Genomic DNA, 24,457 nt, shown 5'->3' on the forward strand with positions numbered 1-24,457 from the left:
CTTCCTGTGAACTACATCGAGCTCAGTGTTGCTTGGGAAGTAGAAGGCAAGGGAAAAGAGACACCAAGCATAGGAAACCCAAACAGAATCTAACTTTTCATCATCCTAGGTTTAGCATTTTAATTAAATTATAAGTTGTGAAAAATCTTTTGAAAAGTATTTGCTATATATGTTTTGCTCATGTCCTGTGACTTTTCTTAGAAGTGTAACCCATGCCACTCAGTGTCTCGTGTCACAGCGAAGCACTAATGTGTATTTAATTCCCTCGCCTGAGATGGTAATTCATATACCGCGTCTTTCACATCCCTCCTCTGCTTAATTAGCCGGATGGCTCAAAAGTTGAGCACTTGCTGCTCTTGCACAGGACCTGGGCTGAGTTCCCAGCATCTCCATGGCAGCTCATAACCACAGATGACTCAGGTTCCAGGGATCCTGCACCACCTCCTGCCTCTGCGAGCATCAGGCGTGCATGCAGTACACATAGATAGGGACTGGCAAACATCCATAAACATAAAATAAGTAAAAAAAATGATCCTGTTTCTTTTAGGTATGACATTCTGAATGCTTCATGTAAGCTTTTGTTTTGTTTTTAAGTTATTTTTAAGCTATTGTCAAATTTATTAAAAATTGTTTATGGATAAGCCTGATAAGTAATCTATTTGGTAAATGACTAAGTGTACTAAAATTGTCACAAGTGCCTTAATCTAGATTTCAACCATAGACCTCAGTTACCTTCCTTCCAAGAGACAAGGATGTAAGATGATAAAGACCCCATTATTTATGCCACCTGTGGTACGGTGGAGCCTAGCTTTAGCCCCAGGAGAGACAGATGATTGAATTTGAAGCCACCGTGATCTGCAAAATAATTTCCAAACCAAGCAAGCAGAATCCTCTGTAGGGGAAAAAAAACAACCCTCATTCAATTAAAAAATACCAGCATCTCAAGTGTTAGCTTGGAAAATCAGCTGTTGGAGGAATGGATGGAATTTTAGCTCCACACTAGTGTCTTAGTGATACTGAAGTAATTGTCACCTAAGTGATGTGGCCCTGACTCACCCACACTAGTGGAGCTGAGCCTCAGGGACCTGTTTAATGTCCTGCTGTTCTGGGGCTTGAGGGACAGTTTCACAGTAGGATCACTAGGTACTTTTGCAGAGTCCCAGGGCCTGATTCCCAACACCCAAATGATGGCTACAGCCATATTGTAGCTCCAGCTCCAGGGCATCCAATACTCTCTGCTGGTACCTATGTGGTGCACATACATCAAACAAAACACCTCTTTGTACACATAAAAAAAAATCTCTAAAAAGATTTATTTATTTTATGTATGTGAGTACACTGTGTGTGTCTTGAGACACACCAGAAGAGGGCATCAGATCCCATTACAGATGGTTGTGAGCCACCATGTGGTTACTGGGAATTGAACTCAGGAGCTCTGGAAGAGCAGTCAGTGCTCTTAACTGCTGAGCCATCTCTACAGCCCCCTAAAAAAATTTTTTTAATGCTGTTATTTGGACTGTAAAGATGACTTAGTGGGGACGGGAGTTCAGGAACCTAGGTCATGGTTGATGAAGCGAACTGGTATGATACTCAACACACAAACATGTTAATAAATAATACATTTTACTTAGAAATGCTGTGCCTTTCCTTTTAAGGAAGGGATTCTGGGTATTTTACAGTGTACCACACAACACATACTTAAGAGAGTCTGACTCTAAAAAGAATCCACTTTTGTTGTTTGACAGAATAGTGTCCCTTACTGCATATTTCCTTTATATGTTACTCATTTTGTTCAGTCTTCTTAAATGAAATGGAATATAAATTAATAATGCCCAGAAAAGGGGTTGTAAAATAATAAATATAATCTTTGACCATCTCTATGATATCATCTCTTTTTATAAGTATCTTAAATCTTAATCATGAAAGATTATTTCTAGGAAACACTTTTTTCATAAACCTTAAAAATTAATGGGGGACAAAAAAAACCCAAACATTTTCTGCTAATGCTGGGTAACCAAAGACAACGTCTCATGTAAGCTAATCTTTTAACTATAACTTCTGACTCACAAGAGCTAGTGTACATGGACCAAGTATTAAGAACTAAATTTGATGTTCCTATAGAAGTGGTTACCAAGAGAGAGCCAGGCTCTAAGTTATACTTTCACTCACAGCTATTTGTCTGTTAAAGAATTAAAGTTTAATATAAGCCTGAGATCTCCTAACCAGTCTTTTCTTGTTTTCTGAATCCCAAGAGTTGGATGATATTATATCTAACGCAGTGTATGCAAACTCCTTAAAAAGTATTTGCTTTCTGAACTCCAAGGGCACAGATGTAAGCCGTAAGGTCCAGATACCAACATACTCTCTTTTTTTGACTCAAGCAGATTTCCCTGAGTAGCTTTAAAAGTAATTACATAAAAATTACATTTTAATAAGAAAAGGTAATCATATAAGATCCTTAAATATTGGCTTGAAACAGATTCTTCTATTAATAAGATACTCTCAAGACAATGCACAATGTTACAGACTCCTTAATATACTTTCCTGTGATGCTGTCACAAATGTCACTTGTATTTATTTATTTATTTATTTATTTATTTATTTATTTATTTAGTGATCTGTGTGATATGTGCTGCTGTGATGCCTAAAATCGTAACCATGAAGTGAAAACCTAACCTAACAATACGTTTCCCTTGATGGTGACCACAGTCCACCTAACCTAACTGTGCTGATAGCTTTCTTCTGACATCGTACGTGGCCTGAAGTGCAGTCAATAGAATTGTCAGTTCTGTTGACTTTATTTCAATCTTTGGAGGGAAAAATTTTAACATTCAAGTCACTGAAGAAAGAGCTAGTGGGGCTGGAGAGATGGCTCAGCGGTTAAGAGCACTGACTGCTCTTCCAGAGGTCCTGAGTTCAAATCCCAGCAACCACATGGTGGCTCACAGCCATCCATAATGAGATTGGATGCCCTCTTCTGGTGTGTCTGAAGACAGCTACAGTATATTCATAAATAAAGTAAATAAATAAATCTTTAGAAAGAGCTAGTGTTTGATACTGCTTTTAGCAAGCAGATGTGGAATATGGACACTAGTTTTCTCATCACAAGTTTGGCTTGATACAGTCCTAAACATTGTGATCAGTCATTCATCAACATATATAATTTATACATATATATCAAAAGATATAAAAATATTTTTGTAAATCAGATAGAAAGTCAAAAGCATGTCATGTCACAGTGTGATAATTTGGGGTTGTTTTTAGGTCGAATCACAGTTTTTTCCTTGCTTTCTCTGTACCTCTCACCTCACTGGCTGGGCTCTGTATGCTATGATAGAAGAACAGTAAACAGCTCTATGAGTTAGAAATGTGAAGGTCAAGGTACATAATGCCTTCAGAGTGCCTGAAACAAAACAGGCCTTGTACTGTGAATTTGTATCTATCTGCTTTCTACTCTTTTACCAAGTATATTTGTAATTAACAGGTTCAGTCTTTGTACTTAAATAATTGGATTTTGTTCTTGATGTTTTCAAACATCAGTATGTCTTACAATTTTCAGTTTTTCACAATTTCAATAGTTTGTCTGAATTGATTGCCATTTGAAGCTGATAAATTGATACACCTTTTAAAGTCTACTTAATCTTCCTGTATTACTCATTAGACTTTTCATAATTTGTTGAAGAGGCCAAATTATTTGATTACCTACAGAGTGGGTTTTATGGGTATTTTCAAGAGATGCTTCTCATCCAACCTTGCCTTTAAAGTTATGGTGATTAAATCTAGAATCATGATCAAATCATGATTTGCCTGGGGGGTAGGAACATGATCACAGATGACATGAACCTCCCCTCTGGAGCCTGGTACTGGTCACCTTGTCTCTTTTTGATGTAAGGCAACCATTCAAGAGCAACTGTTACTTCATTAGTGATTACAGTAGACTAATATTTTAACTTTCTCTTTCATGTATTAGCTATAATTTTTGTTTTGTTTTGTTTTTTTGAGACAGGGTTTCTCTGTATAGCCCTGGCTGTCCTGGAACTCACTCTGTAGACCAGGTTGGCCTCGAACTCAGAAATCCACCTGCCTCTGCCTCCCAAGTGCTGGGATTAAAGGCGTGTGCCACCACTGCCCGGCTATAGCTATAATATTTATATAGGAGAAAGTAACCTTCAAGAACAATCCATAGGGAAGTCATCACAACAAATGATATTTTCAAATATCTACCATTTGTGGTAATTATATTCAGAAGTGATGGTTATGTCACTATGCCTATAAATATAGATACAGATCAGTCTATATTTAATTTAGATATACATAATCTAAATAAGAACATTAAAGTTATACAGTAGAATATGAAAAATTGATAATCTAAATTTAGTTTTTAAAAGTTAAATTTAATATCAGCCTTATAAATTAAAAAATTTTTATAACTGATTTTAACTAGAATTTTCTATTCTGTTGATCCTCAGTTTTGTTTTAATATTCACTAATGTAATTTATTTCACAAAGGGAATGCAGTGGTGTCTTTTGAAAGAAGAGGATGTCATTCCTCGTATCAGGGCAATGGACGGCCGAAGAGGAAGACCACCCAATCCAGATAGACCCAGAGCAAGAGAGGAATCCAGGATGAAACGCCGGAAGGGTCGCCCTCCCAATGTCGGAAGTGCGGAATTCCTAGATAACACAGATGCAAAATTACTAAGGAAACTGCAGGCTCAAGGTAGGAAGTGCCTGCTCTCTGTCACTAATGGTCATATGAAAATCCAATAATCATCCTTCTGGTAGTTTTGAGTTGAGAGTGGTTGACAACTGCTCTCAGAGGAAACAGGGAGCCCCACAAGTAAGTGGAAATATTTGAGTGCGTATTACTCACTCAGATACTTATGAGACTTACAAGACTCTTATCTACTGATTCATCCTGTCTGATGCACTGCATTTGCAAAGTGTGTTGCTATACTGTTAATTAAGACTAGGACAGAAAGGAATCAACCCGAACTAGCTTGGCACACGCCCTAAGTTTGCATAACCTTCCTACTGCGATAATCCTTTTAACAGCGCCCAACTCCTTGAAGTGAGTACATGCGACTACATCAAAAATATGTGGATCTGTGAGGTAAATTTTGAGTCAGAGAACTCTAGTTACTGATAAGTAACCCCAGATGAAGTCTAGGTATGTATTTTTAGAATGCTCAAGTGGTCAATATATTTTAGAATGTCTGATGAGGGCACCAGAGAGTATATTTATTAAGGTTAACATTTCCCAAAGTGATGGAAATGTACTTATTATTGAGCATTGTACTTACGCTATCATGGAGCTGTTCCTATGACACAGGAAGATGCAGATAAGCGGGGTGTGCTGCTCTGGGGTCTGAGTTGTTTTGTAGAAAGGCAAATGTCTTAAGCTTCTCTTCTTATGTAAATGCCTTGAACATGTAAAAATATATGGACAGAAAAATTACATCTTAAATTTTTAATAGTTAAAATTGTTTAAATAGCTATCCGGATTTTGTGTCATTACAAGGATTGTTTATCTCTATAACAAAAACTAGAAAACATATATAAAATGTATTTCTGTTCATTGTAAATACATCATAATCCATGGAAAAGACTCAAACAAATTACTTTAAAAGCAAGCTCTCATTGTCACTCATCATGGGTCATCTTTCTAAAAATGTGTGCACACATGCCAACATTTAAGCCTCCGTGTTTCCGAAAAGCTTCTTCCGAGGCATGCTCTCCTAATAGCACTGACGTTGACTACCAGCTAGCGTCTCGTGTAATAAAGCATTATTCTTTCTCTGCTTTAGCACAGTCAGTTGTTTAATGTTATTTTGTTTATATTAAGACATTCATCTTCCTAATAAAAGAAAGGCAGTAATATATTAGGAGACAAGCATGAATTTAAATGTTGAAGTTTTAAAAATTGTATTTTCAGTTATTTATTTCTCTCTGTGTATGTGCACACCTGTGTGTAAATATGTGTATGGTTGTGTGCAGACAACAGCACATGTGTGGAGGTCAGAGGACAACTTCCATGAGTCAGTTTTCCCCTTCTCCCACCTGGACCTTGTAGATCCAGCACATGTGTTCCCACACATTGTGACGGTCACAGGACACATGGCAAGAATGGGCTTTCTTCTTTCCATGTGGGTTCACAGGATCAAATTCAGGTTGTCGGGCTTGGTAGTAACAGTCCTCATCCACTGAGTGTCTGTGTGTCTTGCCACTACATTCGGGCTAGCAAAATAACTCAGTGGGTAAAGTTACTTCCTATACAGGCCTTATGGTCTGAGTTCTGTCCCTTGGATCCCCATGTCAAGGTAGAAGTGAAAAATGAGTCTCCCCAAGTTGTCCTCTGACTTCTACATGCCTGAAATGGCCTGCCCACATACATACAGCATACACTTGTATACAGTAATAAAAAAGTAAACAATATTTTTTATATTTACAAATATATGAATTGTTTCGTGCTCCTTTTGTATTGAAATGTAAGCAGCAATGACTCATTTAACACTATTTCAAACAGTTTAAAGGGGCTATTTGAAAGAATCCTAGAAGTTTCTGTTACATGTTATCATCCTACTTGGATTTAAACTATTTGGAAAATTTTGATTAAAGTCACAGAATAGTTGAGAATATGATAAATGCAAGTTTTTAACATATTTCCAAGTGTTGTAAACTGAGAGAGGTCTAAGTTATTAGAGAATAAAGACAAATCTGACAAAGTTTGGATATAATTGTGGCTTTTGGTGCATGTAAGTGACTAACACTAACACCTCCGGCTGGGTGCAGCTGAAATGGCACCTTGCGCTGGATGTCACAATAGTGCAATATTTACTGTGTAAAGTTATTGGGTTTATGATGGTATTTTCAGAATTTATGAAACCCATGCTTCAACTTATATAGCTTTTTTTAGGAAACGTTTTTTAAAATAATTTATTCATTTTTATTTTACGTGATTGGTGTTTTGCCTGCATGTATGCCCGTGTGAGGGTGTCAGATTCCTTGGAACTGAAGTTGGATACAGTTTTGAGCTGTTATATGGGTCCTGGGAATTGAACCCAGGTCCACTGAAAGAGTAGCTAGTGCTCTTAACCACTGAGCCATCTTCCCAGTTCAGGAAACTGTAATTACATGGACTTTTCAACCTAAGGCCAAGTTGAGTCTTTAGTCTACAATTCAGAAAAACAAAGCCATTCAGTTCGGAAATATTAAAATTTAAATATTGAAATGTGTTTGTCTTGCATTATTATGATACTCTTCTAGCATTTCATTATCCGAGGTTGCTTTCTCTATATGTCAGTTTAGAGGTGTTTATTTCCATGATATTTACAATATAAAAGATCTTTTGCATAACTCAGAAAGTTTGAATGCCTGTGCTTTCCAAATCCTGAACATTATTGGGAGCTGGGAGTGTACTTTATCATCATCTGTTGTTTTATCTTCCAGTAGCACCTATAGTTTGCTCCATAAAGTTAGATGCTAATGTATCTGCATCCTTTGTGTATCTGCATCCCCTGTGTATCTGCATCCTCTGGATGCTGGGCCTTTCCAGGAGGGGAATGAGCATGCCCTTTTCTACCAAATTGTTCTCCTCCCTGGTGTGTCTCTGTGTGTGTGTGTGTGTGTGTGTGTGTGTGTGTGTGTGTGTCTATGCGAGTGTGTGTATGTGCCTGCCCAGCGTTCTGAAGCACCGAATTGCTCATGGAGACGTAGCCAACAGTTTAGTCATTCTCTGAGAATTAGCAGATAGCTAAAGTTGTCAGTAATTCCCTTTGAAATTTGTTTTTGCTTTTTTTTCTTCCAGAAATAGCTAGGCAAGCAGCACAAATAAAACTTTTGAGAAAACTTCAAAAGCAGGAACAGGCACGGGTTGCCAAAGAAGCTAAAAAACAACAAGGTAGGATACTTAAGTGCATGAATTTGAAAGGTGGGAGCGGGGGATCCTAAGAGGCTGCCCTTCCTCCTGTGTGTCTGGGATGACAGAGCATGCTTTGGTTCCTCTTAACAGCAATAATGGCTGCTGAAGAGAAGCGGAAGCAGAAAGAACAGATGAAGATTATGAAGCAGCAGGTATGTTCATGTGCTGGGGCGTACTTCTAAACAGGTCTTCCATGTGAATCTCTAGTACATGGGCAAATCTGTGCGTATGTGCATGGGTCCCACTGGGATCTCCTAGGTAGTTACTGTTGGGCATGAACATCTGTCTGTTTAGAAAGGTGACATCTTCTGATACTTAATTTTTTTTCCTTTTTTTAATTTAAATTTATTTTAAAGCTTTATTTATATGTGAATGAGTGTTTGCCTGCATGTATATATTTGTACCGTGTGTGTGCCTGGTACTCACAAAGACCAGAAGAGGGCATGCTCTGGAACTGGCATTACAGATGGTTATGAGCCAGCAGTGGGTGCTGGAACCTGAACTTCTGCAGAAGCAACCAGTGTTTTTAACCACTAAGCCATCTTGCCAGATCTTTTCTTTTTAAAATGTGGGCTTTGGGATTGAAATTCATGTTCTCATCCTTGCAAGGTGAACGCTACTAACTGAGTCATTGTAACCCTCTCGGTTTTATTTTTACGTTTTAATTGTATTTTAGAATTTTATATACTAGTGCATTGAATTTTCATTACACCTCTTCCTCCCCTCCAACTCCTCCCCTCTCTTCCCACATGTGTGTATGCTATATATATGTCGTAGACATATATAGACATATATACACACATACACACACATATGATACCCACCCTTCTGAGTCTGACTAGTGTTGTTTGTATATGCATGGGTGTAGCACTGACTTTGAGGGCATGGGTCATATAGCAGGGGGCTTGTCCCTGAAAAAAAAAAATGGATTCTCTCCTTTGAAAGCTACTGGCTCCCTATAGCTCTTAACTAAAAGTAAGGTCTTGTTAGCCTTTTCCATACCCATGCTTGGATGTCAACTGGTATGGTCTTGTAGGCAACTCTATTATTGAGTTCCTTTGATTTCCAAAAAAAGCTCTTTTGATGCAGTCCCCTGGTGCACTGGCTCTTCTGTTTTTTTCTGTCCCCTCTTCCCTGATGACTCTGAGTGTAGTCATTGTCTTACAGATGGGGATGGGTACTACAGTCTCTTTTTCTGCGGTTTGACCAGTTGTGCTTTTCTGTAACTGCCTCCATATAATACAGAAACTTATTTTTTTAGGGTAAGAGGTGCAGTTGTTCAAAGATGAGTATTTAGAAGGCAATTGCATACTGTATCAATTTAGTGAAATGGTAGCAGAGCAACCCAGCCTGGAGAGAGGTGCCCTCTGCGGCAGCAGTGGGACCAATATATTGAGAGTAACTAACAGCTGTCTGGTTAAACTTAAGACCCATTCAGTAATTGGGAACTCAGGTCTGGGAATACACACACACACAGACACACACACACACACACACTCAAGACCTCATTGATGGAAAGGTCATAGGCCCTAGAGCAAAACTTTAAGTAACATTTATAAATATTTCAGTATTCTTGTAGATTTTGAATTCAATCCTGACAGATTTTCAGATTTTCTGTCAGTGGGGAGGAGATATTGCTTGAACATCCAAGTTTTAATAGGAAATTTGGCTGTTTAAAGCATATACAGTATTAGTGCCATCAGGGTGGCTCAGCAGGTAAAAGTGCTTCCTGCACAAGGTTGACTTGATTTCAAACCTTGGAAGCCACATAGTGCAGGGTAGTGTGGGCCATGTGTACCCTACACCTTTAGCAATTGCCACACAATACATGTAATTGATTAAAATTAAGTAAATAGTAGACACACTATAGTTAAAAAATAAATCTTTGTGTTCTGGAAGACAGCTTGCCCTCATTTCTTCTGAATGTTCTCTGAGAGTATTACCCACAATCCTCTCTTGTATCTATGTGGTCCCCTCCTTTCTACTTTTCAAAATTAATTTTGGTAAAATGAAGTAATTTTTAAAATTAGCAGATTGTGAAAGAGCAGGGAGTTACTGTTAGTCTTAAGTGGATCCCTGGTGTTACTATATACGAAGCTGCTAACCAAATTGTGTGGCTTGGAGTTTCTGTCCTTATCTCTGATGTTTCCTACAGAATTAACTAAAGAAACGTAACCCAAGTGAATTCCTATAGAGTTGGAATTCAGAACTTTCTAATCAGGGAGCCCAGAGTTAAATGTGGGCTCTGTTGCTTAATGATTTGTCACCCTGCAGGAATCTTTCAGCCCCTCATGTCTCTCCCTTTCCTTTATTGTAAAGGAGGTAAGGGTGGCTGGTGAGTAAATGGGACAGTGAAGTGCCCTATGCCTTCCAATAAATGCTATGTTCTTGAAATATGCATATAAAGACCATAATTAAAATGCATTTTACCATAATCTAAAATCACAAGTTATAAACTTAAATTACTTCCTTTGTTTATTGTGACTACCAGATCTTGGAAGTTAACTTAAGTAAGCTAAGTAATGCATTTATTAACTTAAAGTATGGTAAATCTTTATTTAATAGTATGTGTGCTTATAGTTCATTTTTAAGCAAAACACTGCCATTTTGTTATGCTTTTTGTAGCTTCTTTGATTTTATGTTGGCCAAAGATATATCAAATTATGTTACTACTTTAAATTCAGCTTTGAGATCTTAAAGTCAAGTGCCTGGGATGTGTCTGAAGTCACACTGCTAATTACTACACTGCTAATTAAAACAGCATTAGACTTTAAAGCTTTCAGCAACATTACTACTACATTTTTTGCTAAATAATGACCATTTTATTTTCTCTTACTGTAATTTGTTTTTGAGTCTAGGTGTCTCTGTGTTGCAGAAGCAGCCTTGTAACTTGTGATTCTCCTGCATCTATCACCAGAGTAGCTGGGATTGCAAATGTGTGCCATGTGGCCCTGAAATGACTGTTGCAAGTTAGCATTGATCTGGAATAAAACAGAGTCTTGTTTTCTCATTCTTTGGATATGTTTTACACAAAGATTGACAAAAAAAAATATCACCAGAATATTTTTTTCTTGCTGTCCTTTTTTACTATGTAATTTGAAAAAATCTTTTGCAATTTCATCCATGCATTCTAGCTCGAATAACCCCTCCCTGTCTGATCTCCTTCCTACCCCATCATCTCAACCCTGTTTCCTACCAGTCATTTTCCTACATTCATGGTTTTGTTTTTACTGCACTTTTGTTTTTGTTTTAAGTTCCCTGAGTTTAACCAAGAAGTTCTGTGTGACTATGGGTTGGAAGTAGCTTGTGGAACCCGCTGCTATTCCTCAGTGGTTACACAGCTGATGACAATGACTGCCTCTTTCCCAGAATCCATCAGTGCCCTGATTCACTGATTGTTGACCAATGTTATCTTGTGTAGGCACAATACAGGCAGCCATAGCTACTGCAAGGTCATTTTTTGCACTGACTTTGCTATGTCCAGAGAACCATGTTTTGCAAACCTCCAACCCATTCCACCCCTGCCAGTGCTGGAGACTCAGCCCAAGGCTGTGCTGTATAAGCACTTGACCACTGTGGGAGCTCCGTGTCTCCCAACACAACAAAGGTCCTTAAAGCATATATTTTGCAAGATTGTGGAAGCATCATGATGAAGCAGGGTGAGCACAGTCACTGGAATGTGAGTCGAATATGACTCTTTGAAGCTAAAGTATTTGCTGTGTTAGAACTCAGTATCCTCACATTTAAAACAAGAATATAGCTGTAACTGCTAAAACTCTTTGATGATAAACAAGGTATTTTATATATATAGTAACCATCTCATTACATAGGTACATACTATTATAAGAAGTATATACAACTTATAAATGATGTTAGTCTTTATGCTGTCATATTGTTTGCATATAAATATCTACAGTGTATATAATACCTATTTGGCAGTTAAGGTAAAGCTTTAGACTGAATATACTTAAGCCCCATTACTTTAGTCTAAGACTCTCTACCTATATCTGCACATGAGAGAATGGGGCAGTGCTTTTCTGACTTAAGAGCACCTCCCTTTAAAAGTCTGCGATTGACAAGAGCAGAAATTGTTCACCAAGAATATGTTTCCTCCATGCCAGGAGGTGGTACACATGCCCTCACTCCCATTGGCAGAGGCCAGCAGAGTTCAGGGCCACACAAAGAAATTCTATCTCAAAAAATAAACAAGCAAAACCAGTCAGCTTTTAATACAAGTAAATAATTCAAATACCATCCTGCAGTCCAAGAAAGGATAAACCTATCTATAAATGATATAACATGATTTTATAATGAATTAATACAAATTTATACTCCAAGAAATTACTCATAGGAGATAACCAGCATGTACAATACCTAAAATAGTGGTTATATTTTATAATTTGACAGTCATTTAAGTTTTGGTAAGAATTAATATTTTTGATTTTAAAAATTACCCTCGTAGCTGGGTGTTGGTGGTACATACCTTTAATCCCAGCACTCAAGGGGCAGAGGCATCATTAGTAGCAGACTCATAGAGTGTGATGTATCTTCTGAATTAGATCATTGATTTCTCAAATTTAATGATTGCATTATACACTTCTGTATGGGTTCAATTATATATATATATGTGTGTGTGTGTACATATATATATATATATATATATATATATATATATACATATATATATATATATATATATATAGAGAGAGAGAGAGAGAGAGAGAGAGAGAGAGAAAAGAAAATTCCCATTAAAGCACAGCTTCAGACAGTACATCTGGAAACTGACAGAGAAACAACAATGTTTGATATACTATATATGTGTTGATGTGGGAATTCTAGAACAAATCTAATTTGAAGTAGGAAATGTCAGAGGTTTTCTTGTTGTTAGGTATTTATTTCTATCCATGCCAATTTGAAACTTGCAAAAAGATCATTTTTAAATAAAATTTCTAACTGTCATTATAGCACATGAAGATATTTTTTTTTTTTTTGGTTTTTTTAAGACTGAGTTTCTCTGTGTAAACCAAGCTGGCCCCAGATTCACAGAGATTCTCCTGCCTCTGCCCCTTGAGTGTGGGGATTAAAGGTGTACACCACCAACACCCAGCTATGAGGGTAATTTTTAAAGTCAAAAATATTAATTCTTACCAAAACTTAATAACTGTCGAATTATAAAATATAATCACTATTTTAGGTATTATACATGCTGGTTATCTCATGTAAGTAATTTCTTGGAGTATAAATTTGTATTAATTCATTATAAAAATCATGTTACATCATTTATAGATGGTTTATTCTTATAGATGAAAGCATTGTTCATATCACTTTGTCAACATGTAAAATGCATTTCAGAATTGGATTATTTTTTCTAACGGCCTCATATACAAAGTTATCATTTTAAAGCAATCTTTAATTAATGACAAAGACATGCATGTGAATTATTTCATAAAAATACTGTTGCTTGTACAGGTTCAGTAAGTGGTAGTAACTTAGCAGTAGCTTTCTGTATTTTTTTATTTTCTATATATTTCGATTTTATTTGTAATTGCAATTATTTGTAAGTGCTATTGGGATATATAGTAAGTTTAATTAGCTTTGTTTTATCTTCTATATTCATCTAACATTTACAGCTTACAGTTATGAGGCTCTCTAAGCTCATATGAATTTAGGACATGCAAATATTAGTTGTCTTGACAGATAACTAAATCTTGGATTCAGTAGCATTTGTTAATTTGTTATTCATGTCTTAAGTTATCTGACTTCAGTTAAAACTTATTACTTGAATATTTATTTTATCTCAAATTTTCATCATTTTTCTTACAGGAAAAAATTAAGAGAATACAGCAGATCAGAATGGAAAAAGAACTCCGAGCTCAGCAGATTCTTGAGGTAGAATTCTTAATTGAACATAATTAAGGTGATACTCAAAGTCCTAGAAGGTTTAAAATGTGTGGGTGTCCCCGTTCAAATGAATACAACCACGAAAAAGTCTCTTCAGAAAGGTGTAGGCTGGGATGGATTCTGAAGCCCTTCAGCAAGTCAATCCATTCTTCTGCTAGAATGCCAGAAAATGAAACACGCAAACAGAAAAAGGAAAGAAAGCAGAAGAAGAAAGGGGAAGTCCTGAGTGGTCTATTGTTCAGGGTCAGGAAACCCCTTAGGACACCGTCAGATATTTTCTTTTGATTTAGAAACAAATGTTTATAAAAGTATACTTTTAAGTGGAGGAAACGTGTCACTGTCTGGGTTCCTAGTGTCTCCCTCTTCCCTGAAAGCTGACTAGAAAGCCGTCGGAGGAAAGTCAGGAAAAGTGGGATTAGCATGTACAGGACTCCAGTCCAGCAAGAGTCTGCATAGCAGTTTTCAACAGCCTGTTTCCTAAAGCTCGCTGGGTCACTATCTGATTATTAAATCAGTGCTAGAAACCATTGCCCCGTCAAGAAAAAGGCAGATTATGTTTCATGTCCTGTATTAAAACCCGCACAGGTCTTGAAATTATTTCCTTCAAATATTGTGAAAATAGACCCTTTTATATTTTAATATTTGAAATCTTTCACTTTCAGCTTTCCGAATGCTATTTTACAGAACATTGTATGGCCTGATGTCTGCAGACCTAAGCTTTCTTTGGTTTTTTTTTTTTTTTTGGTTTTCTGAGACAGGGTTTCTCTTTATATAGCCTGGGCTGTCCTGGAACTCACTCTGTAGACCAGGCTGGCCTCGAACTCAGAAATCCGCCTGTCTCTGCCTCCCAAGTGCTGGGATTAAAGGTGTGCGCCACCACTGCCCGGCTGACCTAAGGTTTCTGTGTGATACTTTCTCCTAGGAATACACACATACTCTCTCACGCAGTTTCAGTTAATTTTACAACTCTCAAATTTAAAACAATTGTTTTTTTAAACAAATGAACAATAACTAGTAGATATTTAGAATCTCCTAGATGGCATGTGACTTCCGTTGGTAATAGCGTGAAGCCTGCCAGTGTCCAAGTACAGGCTCTTTTCCGTTCCACAAGTGCTGAGTCCAAACCCAATACACAGAGCTCATTACTACATTGCAGTTAATGTTCATGGCCAAATAATGGATATCTTTATTTAAAATACCAAGCATTAAAGGAAATTTCAAAAAGTAGATGCATATTTTAAGCGAGTTACTAATTTATTTTTGAAGTTCTATTATCCATTACTATCATTTTTTCTACATTTTTTTTCAGAAGGTAATTTTTTAAACAATCCTCCAAAATGCAACAACTGACAGTCAGTTTTCTTAAGTGCCAAGATAATATGTTATTTCAGATGTTTGTCAGTTTGTAGAAGAAAACCTGTTGTCTCATGATTTTCAAGGGTGCTTATACATATTTTGGCGCTTATCTGTAGCCTGGAGACTATGTGCTGTGAGGTGGGGGTATTTGTGATTGTCTGCACATGTGTTAGTTACATGATCGTTTTTTGTACCTGGTGAGGCATGTCATAGCGGTGCTGTTGCATGACTTGAGACCTGTTTTGCATGCACAGGCTAAAAAGAAAAAGAAGGAAGAAGCGGCAAATGCCAAATTATTGGAGGCCGAGAAACGAACCAAGGTTAGTGTAGCTGAGAATCAAGAGTTTTTATTTTTAGAAATAAAAACTTCATTTGCATATCACCAATCATGAGAAAATTGTTTTCTCAAAACTACTATTGAAAAATGTGCGTAAATGTGTGCTCTTACTTGTATGTATATTTTTGTATGTTTTTATTTCTTAATGTAGGTTTTATGTGCTGTTTTGATATTTGCAAGTGGAAGACATCAATCAGAAATGCAAAGTACTGCATGGCACCCGGCTTTAAGTTTTGCTTGATAAGAGTGACCTCCCAAACTAGTGTATTGTCATTTGTGTTCATGCCATGCTGTGTCCCAAATCTGACTGTCCTGCCTAGCTCTGTTCATGTCCAGTGTTTTATTTGTTAAAAATAGGCATTGTGATGCTTGCCTGTGATGCTGACAGTCAGGAGGCTGGCCTAGGTGGCTCAGAAGGCCAGTGCAGTGCCCTAGCAAGACCCTGTCTATAAATAAACAAACAAGCAAGTAAAGAAACGGAAAACCAGACAGAGACAAAACTGTTAACTGCCACTGTGTGATATTACTGTAACATAATCTTGGGGATGTTTTGATCATGATTCCTTCCCTGCTCAGCTCTTAATCTCCGCTGAGTGTTTTTGGAGGCAGCAGAGCCTGCAGGTACTGTAGGCTCCAGCTCAGCTTACCCTGTAGAGCCAGGGCAGTTCTGTTGTGAGCTCATTTGTTTTTGTTTCGAGACACCTTAGATGTGTGCTTGGGATGAAGCAGAATTTATGCAGCTAAACAAAGCTGTCTTCCTAAGACAGCTCCCTTACTTTATTCTCTAGAATAAAGAATTTTTTTTGATTCTTCTATACTCATTTATATTTACACTAATAAATGCATCTAGATTTTATCTTGCTAGACAGTAGTCAACAGATATCAATCTTATAGAATTGTTTTGCATTGTGCCTCACACACCCCATCCATCCCCTTGGGGCAGTACTGTGAACTGCTGGTGGAGACACACAGGCACCCATACTTAGAGTATGGTAATAAGCTACTTTTATAATTTGAATTAGATTCAAATTATATTTGAATATAATTTATTGAGTAACTTAAAATAAATGTATGCTTTTTATATGTTGTGCTTGACAATCTATTCATTGAGTTCAGTGATTTTGCTGTGGAAGTATATTGTTCAGTCATTCATTGAACTTTAAGTTGAGGTAACTACTGGAAAAACATCCTTGCTACAGATCACTCCATACACTTAGTGTCAGGAAACTAATTGGTAGAGCCATCTCAAGTTAAGAAAGAGTGGATGGTCAGTTTTCTCTGTGGTTAAAGCTATGAGAGGGCTAAAAATTTACCAGGAAATGAAATTTTTATTATTTAGTGTGTTCTAAATGTCTCCTAAAAACCATGTATCAAAAGTTTTTTTATTTTTAAGGAAAAAGAACTGAGAAGACAGCAGGCTGTCCTTCTGAAACATCAGGTCTGTATGCACACAGCCACGCTGCTGTGGATAGCACTTCCTAACTTTGCTTAACTATTTGGCGGGGGGAACTCTTCAAAAATACACTCTTTAAAATTTCTGATATAATTCTGCTTAAGTTTTCCTTTTACCTTACAGTTTATTGCCTTGCTTTGGTATTGGTGTCTTTTGGGGGTTAAATTTGGTTTTATGACTCTGTGATTTCTGTTTCATAATGTTGTGCCAACTCTTTCTGCCAGGAGTTGGAGAGGCATAGACTAGATATGGTATGGGTATGTTTATTTTTATACATCTAACACCGCATTGTGATTTGGTTGTGATATGGTTGTCATAGCAATGCATAAAGTGTAGCACTGGCTGCTGTCATATTACATACTGCTGCATGGCTTTACAGCACAGTGCATTGCATACATCTGCTTGTCTGTCTATAAAGAAGTGTGATACGTCTCTAAGATTTGTCATTGAATCACATAAAACTCCTGTTGAAAAATGTATGTTACTGATGTCACATGGAAAGTTGACTCACTATACATTTAGAGACACTCACGACTCATATTCTCCCATCCTTGTAGATGCAAAACTGCCATTAAGTGCAATGGGAATTTTGAATTTGCTTGATGAGAGAATATGAAATATATCTTGGTTTTATAGTCAATTTTTAGAAATACCCCTTTGGGGGACCAAATATATTGGAACAAAAATGTTGATTAAACATTAATAATATGAACATCTTACATTAAAATTAGTTACCAAATTAAGATAATTCTTACCTTATTTCTATCCTGGGCATTTTAGATCAGCATTAGCCCGTGGTACAGCTTTTGTACCTTTAAGCATCAAGCATCAGACATCAGTAAATAGGAATATCACATTTCATTGGTATATGTGTATGAACCATGACCAGTTCAACTTTTAATTCATATAAATACTTTTTAAAAATCTTCCTAATTTATTGGTAGATTATTGGATTTAAAAATGATTTAGTACTTGAAATTAATTCTAAAACCACCACACAAAAGTGATTATGGATTAATTTCTACCTGATCTTAAATTTTATGAGCCATATGACCTTTAGTACAATTGGCCATAGTCTTTTGTGGTTTCTCTGATAGCAGATGTAAGGTAACTGACCTGTTCCAGCCAACCATTATGCTCTTTGTTCTGGCAGCTTCTGAGGAGCATCCCGGCTGACCATCAGTAAACCTGTGTGCTCTGTTACACTGTCTCTCTCCATGCTCATTGCCTCACCGTGCTGTCGATCGATTGCTCTTGTATCTGCTTTCTAAACCTGAACTAAAACATGCACAGAATGGCCATTCTTGTCTTATATTTAGTATCTACCGTGACTTGTCTATAAATGCTAAACATGCTATATTGAGTTTTTGTTTCTGTTGTTGTTGGTATTGTTGTTGTTGTTGTTGTTTTCCATTTGAAAACCACACCTTTAACTGGGGTTGAGCTGCTGTCCTTATTTTATCTGGCCTGACAGGAGCGGGAGCGAAGGCGGCAGCACATGATGCTGGTGAAGGCTATGGAGGCTCGGAAGAAGGCAGAAGTAAGTGTGCTTTTCAAAGAATATTAGAAATTGATGTTTGTTTTCCTGAATTAATAGTTGTATTTTGGGGGGAGTACAGATTTGTCACGCTCTTCTGGCTTCATAAGCAAACCAGAGGTTAAAGTTGTCAACCAAGGGCTAGAATGTGTGTTAACTTTCCTGACTGAGATTTTAATGATCCCCTTTAGAGAGTTGGATGGTATTGGTTTAGATAACAGTACCTATTTAATACTGTAATCATTTCATCCCAAAACTAATGCTATAGCATGAGTGTTGGATGGCATTGGTTATTGGTAACCTTTTATTACTGTAGCTGCTATGTCACAAACTAATGTCACAGCATGTATAGACAGGTCCCAAGCATCTTCATTCAACTGCTAAACACACCAACCACAAATCCCTGCCTTCAGAAGTCGTCACTCCCCATCTCTGAACCATCTCCCCAGCCCCAGCCAGTTTTGTATTTTCTTTTCTGCTCTGTTTTCTTTTAATTTAATTTTTTCATGGAATACATTTTGATCATGTCTTTTTCCTACTCCATACTTCCCCCAGATCCTAATAATTCACTCACTCATTTGTGCACTCTTGCACTCTGTGTCCCAATCCCTCTCCCCCTCTCCCTCTCTCCCTCTCTCCCCCTCTCCCCCTCTCCCCCTCCCTCTCTCTCCCTCTCTCCTTCCCTCCCCTCCCCCTCTCCCTCCTCCTCCCCTTCTCTCACATTAAAACAAGCAAAATGCCAGTAAGTAATGCTGACCCTGTGCATGCTGCCATAGTCTGCCATAGTCTCTGTGAGTTTCTATGTACATGAGTCCTGTGCATGTCTATAAGACACTGGCTCCTTGGAGCCGTCCATCATCTCTGGCTCTTACGACCTTTCTGCTGCTTCTTCCACATAATATCTATGACCCTTGAAGGGGCGAGGTTTGATAAAAATCTTACATTTAGTACTTCTCAAGTCTCTCATTCTCTGAACATAGTGCAGTTGTAGGTCTTTTTGCTAATTGCTATCTACTTCATGAGGAAGTTTCTAACTGAGCGAGGCACTGCTCTATGGATATAATGCTATACCATTAGGAGTCATTGTATTGCTATGATACTTTACTAGAATAATAGTACTTGGTTTTCCCCTAGGCCCATGACCTGTCTAGTCTTTGGGGGTTTTGGCCACTTTAACAGTGCCAGGAATGAGTTCCAGGTTCCCACTCATGGTGTGGGCCTTGCATCCAATCAGAAAATGGATGGTTACTCCCATTACATTTGTTCCCCTATTTTACCACTGTGTCTTGCTGGCAAGTTGCTGTGGAGGTTTCAGCATTTATAGCTGGGTGATATTGATGATTGTTTTTCTCCTTTGGTAGCTATAGTGTACCTTTCAGCACAGTGGATGCTAGGTATTCAGTGAAGCTTCTAGTTGTGCAACAGCTGAACTTCTGTATTAAATGACCTAAGTTAGTGGTGTCCACACTAATAGGACACTCAGAATCTGATGGGATAATAATGTGATCTTCATCTTTAGTCTGTTTATATGATGGATATGGAGCCATCCTCTGCATCTCTAGGTTAAAGGTGGATTGTTTTTTGATATGTTCTTGAATTCAGTTTGCAAGTATTTTGTCAACATTTTTGTATCTATGTTCATGAGGGATATTTTTCTATAATTCTGTCTTTTTGTGGGGTCTTTGTGTGTTTTTTGTATCAATATAGTAGTGTCTTCATAAGAAAGAATTAGTACATGCTTTTCTAGTTTTTATTTTGTGGAATAATTTAATGCGTTTTGACTTTAGTTCTTTGAAGGTCTGGCAGAATTTTGCACTCTGTCTTGCTGTGGGCTTTTACGTCTTGGGATAATTTTAATTACTGCTTCCCTTTTACTAGGGGTTGTGGGTATATTTAGTTACTTATTTAATCTTGATTTAACTTTGGTGGGTTGTATATTTCACCAACTTCATCCATTCAGTTCAGCTTTTTCAGTTTGGTGAGATACAGGCTCTTAAAGTATTTTCTTATGATTCTCTGAATTTCCTCAGTGACTGTTGTTAGGTCGCCCCTTTCATCTCTAATTTTATTCATTTGAATCTATCTCTTTATTAATTTAGAAAATAGTTTGTCAGCATTGCTGATTTTTCTCAAAGAATCAACTCTTCGTTTCATTGATTCTTTGTATTGTTTTTGTTGTTAGTGTTCTATTTCATTGATTTCGTCTCTAAGTTTGATTATTTCATACCATTTACTCCTTTTGGGTATTTTTTTCTTATTTTTTCTAGAGCTTTCGGCTGTATCATTAAATTGCTAAGATGATATCTCTCCATTTTTACCTCGTAGAACTTCATTGTATCCCACTGGTTGGAAATGTGTTTTTTTTTTTTTTTCATTAAATTCTAAAAAGCTTGAAATTTTTCTTCTTGATTCCTATCTTGACGCATTTTTCATTCAGTAGTGAGTTGTTCAGTTTCTGTGAGTTTCTATACTTTATGCTGTTTCTGATGTTGCTGTCTAGCATTAACTCATGGCGTTCAGATAGGATGCAGGGCCTTGTCTAAACAGATCGTGTTTATGGTTCTTTGTCTACAGTATATACTGGTCTTACTAAAAGAATCCCAACTCACAATACTATTGGTTTTCTTGTTTAGAAATATACTTTCTATGTTTTTCTTCATATAAATAAATGGTTAATTTTTTAAAGCCTGATTTACATAAATTATTTGGTTTATTATTTTAAAGGGCCATTAGTATATTATAGAATTCATAAATATTTGTATAACTTTGTGTAAGTAATATACAGTATGAAGCACATTTGTTTTGATTACCCATCTCTGTAAACAAGCTTAGTTTAAGAAACATGAGAAAGACAAGCTTTTCAAATATTTTAATTATAAGTCTTGCTGGGTGGTAATGATACATACCTTTAATCTCAGCACTTGGGAGGCAGAAGCAGGTGGTTCTCTAAGAGTCACATCCAAACCACAGAATATACATGTCATACACAACTCAACTCATACTAAGGCTCCATGTTGTCCTTATAGATAATGGATACTTGTCTTCAATGAAAAAGGTCCCACAATTTTTTTTTGACTTCCAGAATATCTCCATTAAAAAAAATAGTGTGAATTTCATAATCTATTCTATATTATAGTCCTATATTTTTAATTGGATAAATATTCCAAGCCACAACTGATATCCAATAAATATAAATGCCATCCATGCATATCTCAAGTATTCAGAGGTACCTTGTTGCTTGTGTATCTGTAAAGTGCGGATGAGCTACACATGCTGTCAGGTCTGGCTTTACATTGATTCGTAGGATTTGAACTCGGATCCTCACATTACACAGCACTCCACTTGCTGACCCAGTGTTCCCAACCTTTGATCGTTTTTTCTCCTCTGAACGAATGAGACTTGTATCTCATCTGTGACATTAAAGTGGTGATAATGATAATAGAAAGTTTCTTAATTTCTTTCTGACAGAGTTATACTCTACATCAAAGATAGTGGTTTCTATATGATATTACCCAAACATTGTGATGCTTTGCCATTACCTTCAGTCTTGTCTTTGTTGTTTGTGGTGACAGCTAAGTGTTTTATTACAGATGCTCTGGAGCTAGGTAATCACCCTTGAAGAGCTGCTTCTGCAAGTTTACACTCAGGTCCTCTTCTTAGTGTAAACTCCCTGTCACAGCCTGCAGCCATGATGTGCTGATACCAGTTATCTCAGCTTTTACAGATACCTCGTTGCCCATCTGCCTTAATTGCCATAGATTTTCATACAAAGACAAAAGATCAAACAAGTTTTGAATAACAGAAGTCTTCATCGAATCTAATATTAAGTGTATATAGTCCTTAGATTTGAAAGTTTTTTATTATATATTAAAGATATATAATATGATTGCCCACCATAAGATCAGTTAAAAATTCAATAGCTGACAGTGTTGAAGGAATGGCCTAGTGGTTCAGGATGCATGTTGCTCTGAAGAGGACTAGGATCAGTTTTCAGCATCCACATCAGGGATCCTGGAAATGCCCATGACTCAGCTCAGGGCCTCTGAAGCATATGTCTGAGGTGAGAACTGTGCAGAGCCACACAGATGTGCACACATGCACATCTTTTTAACATACCCCAAAGTTGAAATACTTGAAAACAAAGCATATCGTGCTTCTCTGTAAGTTCTAAACTTGTTTCTAGGCTTCCTAGGGTGATTTTGTTCATTGAAATAATAATAATCTGTTGAAATACATCCTCTAGAGTGTTTTCAAACACTTGTAAGGATTAAATGCTTGTGTGCATGATTTTCTCTCTAAGGAAAAAGAACGATTGAAGCAAGAGAAACGTGATGAGAAAAGATTGAATAAGGAACGCAAGCTAGAGCAGCGGAGATTGGAGTTAGAAATGGCGAAGGAGCTAAAGAAACCTAAGGAAGACATGTGCTTAGCAGACCAAAAGGTGACTCCTGCCACGGCATCCATTCCACTGACCTTTAAGCCCTCCAATTTTCTCACCAGATTCCTTTTCCAGAACAACCATGAGTTTCTAAGCCTAGGTCAGCTGTCCCTGGCCATTGCCTCACTGAAAACTTCTCAGTTTTCATAGCTAAGCTGTGGAAACCTGCAAGGAAACGTCAGAGAAGCGGATGTGTTCTGTGGCCATCTTACACTGCAGTCATTGAGGCACAGAAAGGCTTGATGTCTTCACACCTCATAGATACCTAAGTGAATTAAATTTATCTGTGAATTCTCTGGTATGTTAGCTGAAAGTTAGCTGCTAGCCAACCTTCAATGGAGGTATTTACTACTTGCTTGGTACTGTGCTGGGTACCTACATGAGTCCCTTGAGTGGCGTGTTTTGATCTAGTTCTTAGTAGAGTCCACGGAGTTCCTATTTGTCTCTATTTATTGATGAAAAACAGACAAAAGAAGAAACTTGTCCTTGATTGCACAGCTCATAAGCAGCTGTGTATTGAAGCTTTGTTTGCTGCTGTAGAAGCCCAGATCATCTTGAAATCCAAGAAACTCTGTCCTGCCACGGAATCTCCCATTTTCTCTCCCACAGTCTCACAAGAAAAGACAGCTTTGACACAGTCCATGAGAGTAGCTGTTCAAAAAGATGAGAATAACCTTGGAACCAGCATGATGTGCTCTATTTGAGTAGAAATATACTTCATTTTAAATGTAACTAAATATGGAGCTTGTAGAAGATTATATGACTATTGCATACTCTCTCTCTTAACTGCCCCACAATATGTCATTGTGCCTGGTCTATGACTGCTGCATGGATGGTTCGGCCACAGCCTGTCAACCACCCTGGTTTGTGCAATATCCTTGGCAGCATGCTTAATACAAACATTCAGTTTAGTTAGCATAACTGCTTTAGGATAAAAGTTAATGTAAACATACTAGTTTCATGTGTTTGGATGTTTACATTTTCCTAACCAGCACGGGTCTTTCCCTGTGAATTAGCTAACACACTTATTAAGCTTACAGTGAGCAGGCTTTTTAAATTCGAACTGGACACTATTTTCTTGTAACTTCTCTTTTCACTTAAATCATGTGAATTATCAAAAATATATTTAGTCAAACCTAGAACAAAAGAGGAAGAAATTCCCTGGCCAACCATGTTAGCCAAATTGATGAGCACTGGGTTCAGTGAGAGACTCTGTTTCAAAAAATGAAGTGCTTACATAAATGTGGGGAATGGCTGGTGGGATTGCTCAATAAGAAAGTGTTTGCGATCAAGCCTGGCAACTTGAATTTGATCCTCCAGAACCCATGTGACAGAAAGAGAGAATCTGCTCCTGCAAGTTGTTCTCTGGCCACCACGGGCACATTGTTGCATGCACATACTCACATACACACAACACAGACAAACAGGTAACTGTCATGCACATATCCAAACACATACAATACAAACAGATAGATAGATAGATAGATAGATAGATAGATAGATAGATAGATAGA

At 37.3% G+C, this 24,457-nt stretch overlaps 1 protein-coding gene across 9 annotated transcripts in view; it reads left to right on the forward strand.

Moving 5' to 3' along the window:
• Positions 1-24,457, forward strand: part of Baz2b (bromodomain adjacent to zinc finger domain 2B) — a 304,725-nt gene that overhangs the window by 253,534 nt on the left and 26,734 nt on the right. For 6 of the 9 annotated variants that reach the window (XM_028769276.1, XM_028769275.1, XM_028769282.1 and 3 more), the window contains 9 exons: positions 4,510-4,720; positions 7,808-7,900; positions 8,012-8,073; positions 13,745-13,810; positions 15,433-15,498; positions 16,909-16,953; positions 17,193-17,225; positions 18,443-18,508; positions 22,806-22,946. In XM_028769276.1, coding sequence (XP_028625109.1) covers positions 4,510-4,720; positions 7,808-7,900; positions 8,012-8,073; positions 13,745-13,810; positions 15,433-15,498; positions 16,909-16,953; positions 17,193-17,225; positions 18,443-18,508; positions 22,806-22,946 — 783 coding nt within the window. The remainder of the gene's footprint in view (positions 1-4,509; positions 4,721-7,807; positions 7,901-8,011; positions 8,074-13,744; positions 13,811-15,432; positions 15,499-16,908; positions 16,954-17,192; positions 17,226-18,442; positions 18,509-22,805; positions 22,947-24,457) is intronic. The other 3 variants (XM_028769279.1, XM_028769281.1, XM_028769278.1) reach the window with 2 other exon arrangements.

Source organism: Grammomys surdaster, unplaced genomic scaffold (genome assembly GCF_004785775.1).
Source record: "Grammomys surdaster isolate TR1022 unplaced genomic scaffold, NIH_TR_1.0 191, whole genome shotgun sequence".
Lineage (NCBI taxonomy): Eukaryota > Metazoa > Chordata > Mammalia > Rodentia > Muridae > Grammomys > Grammomys surdaster.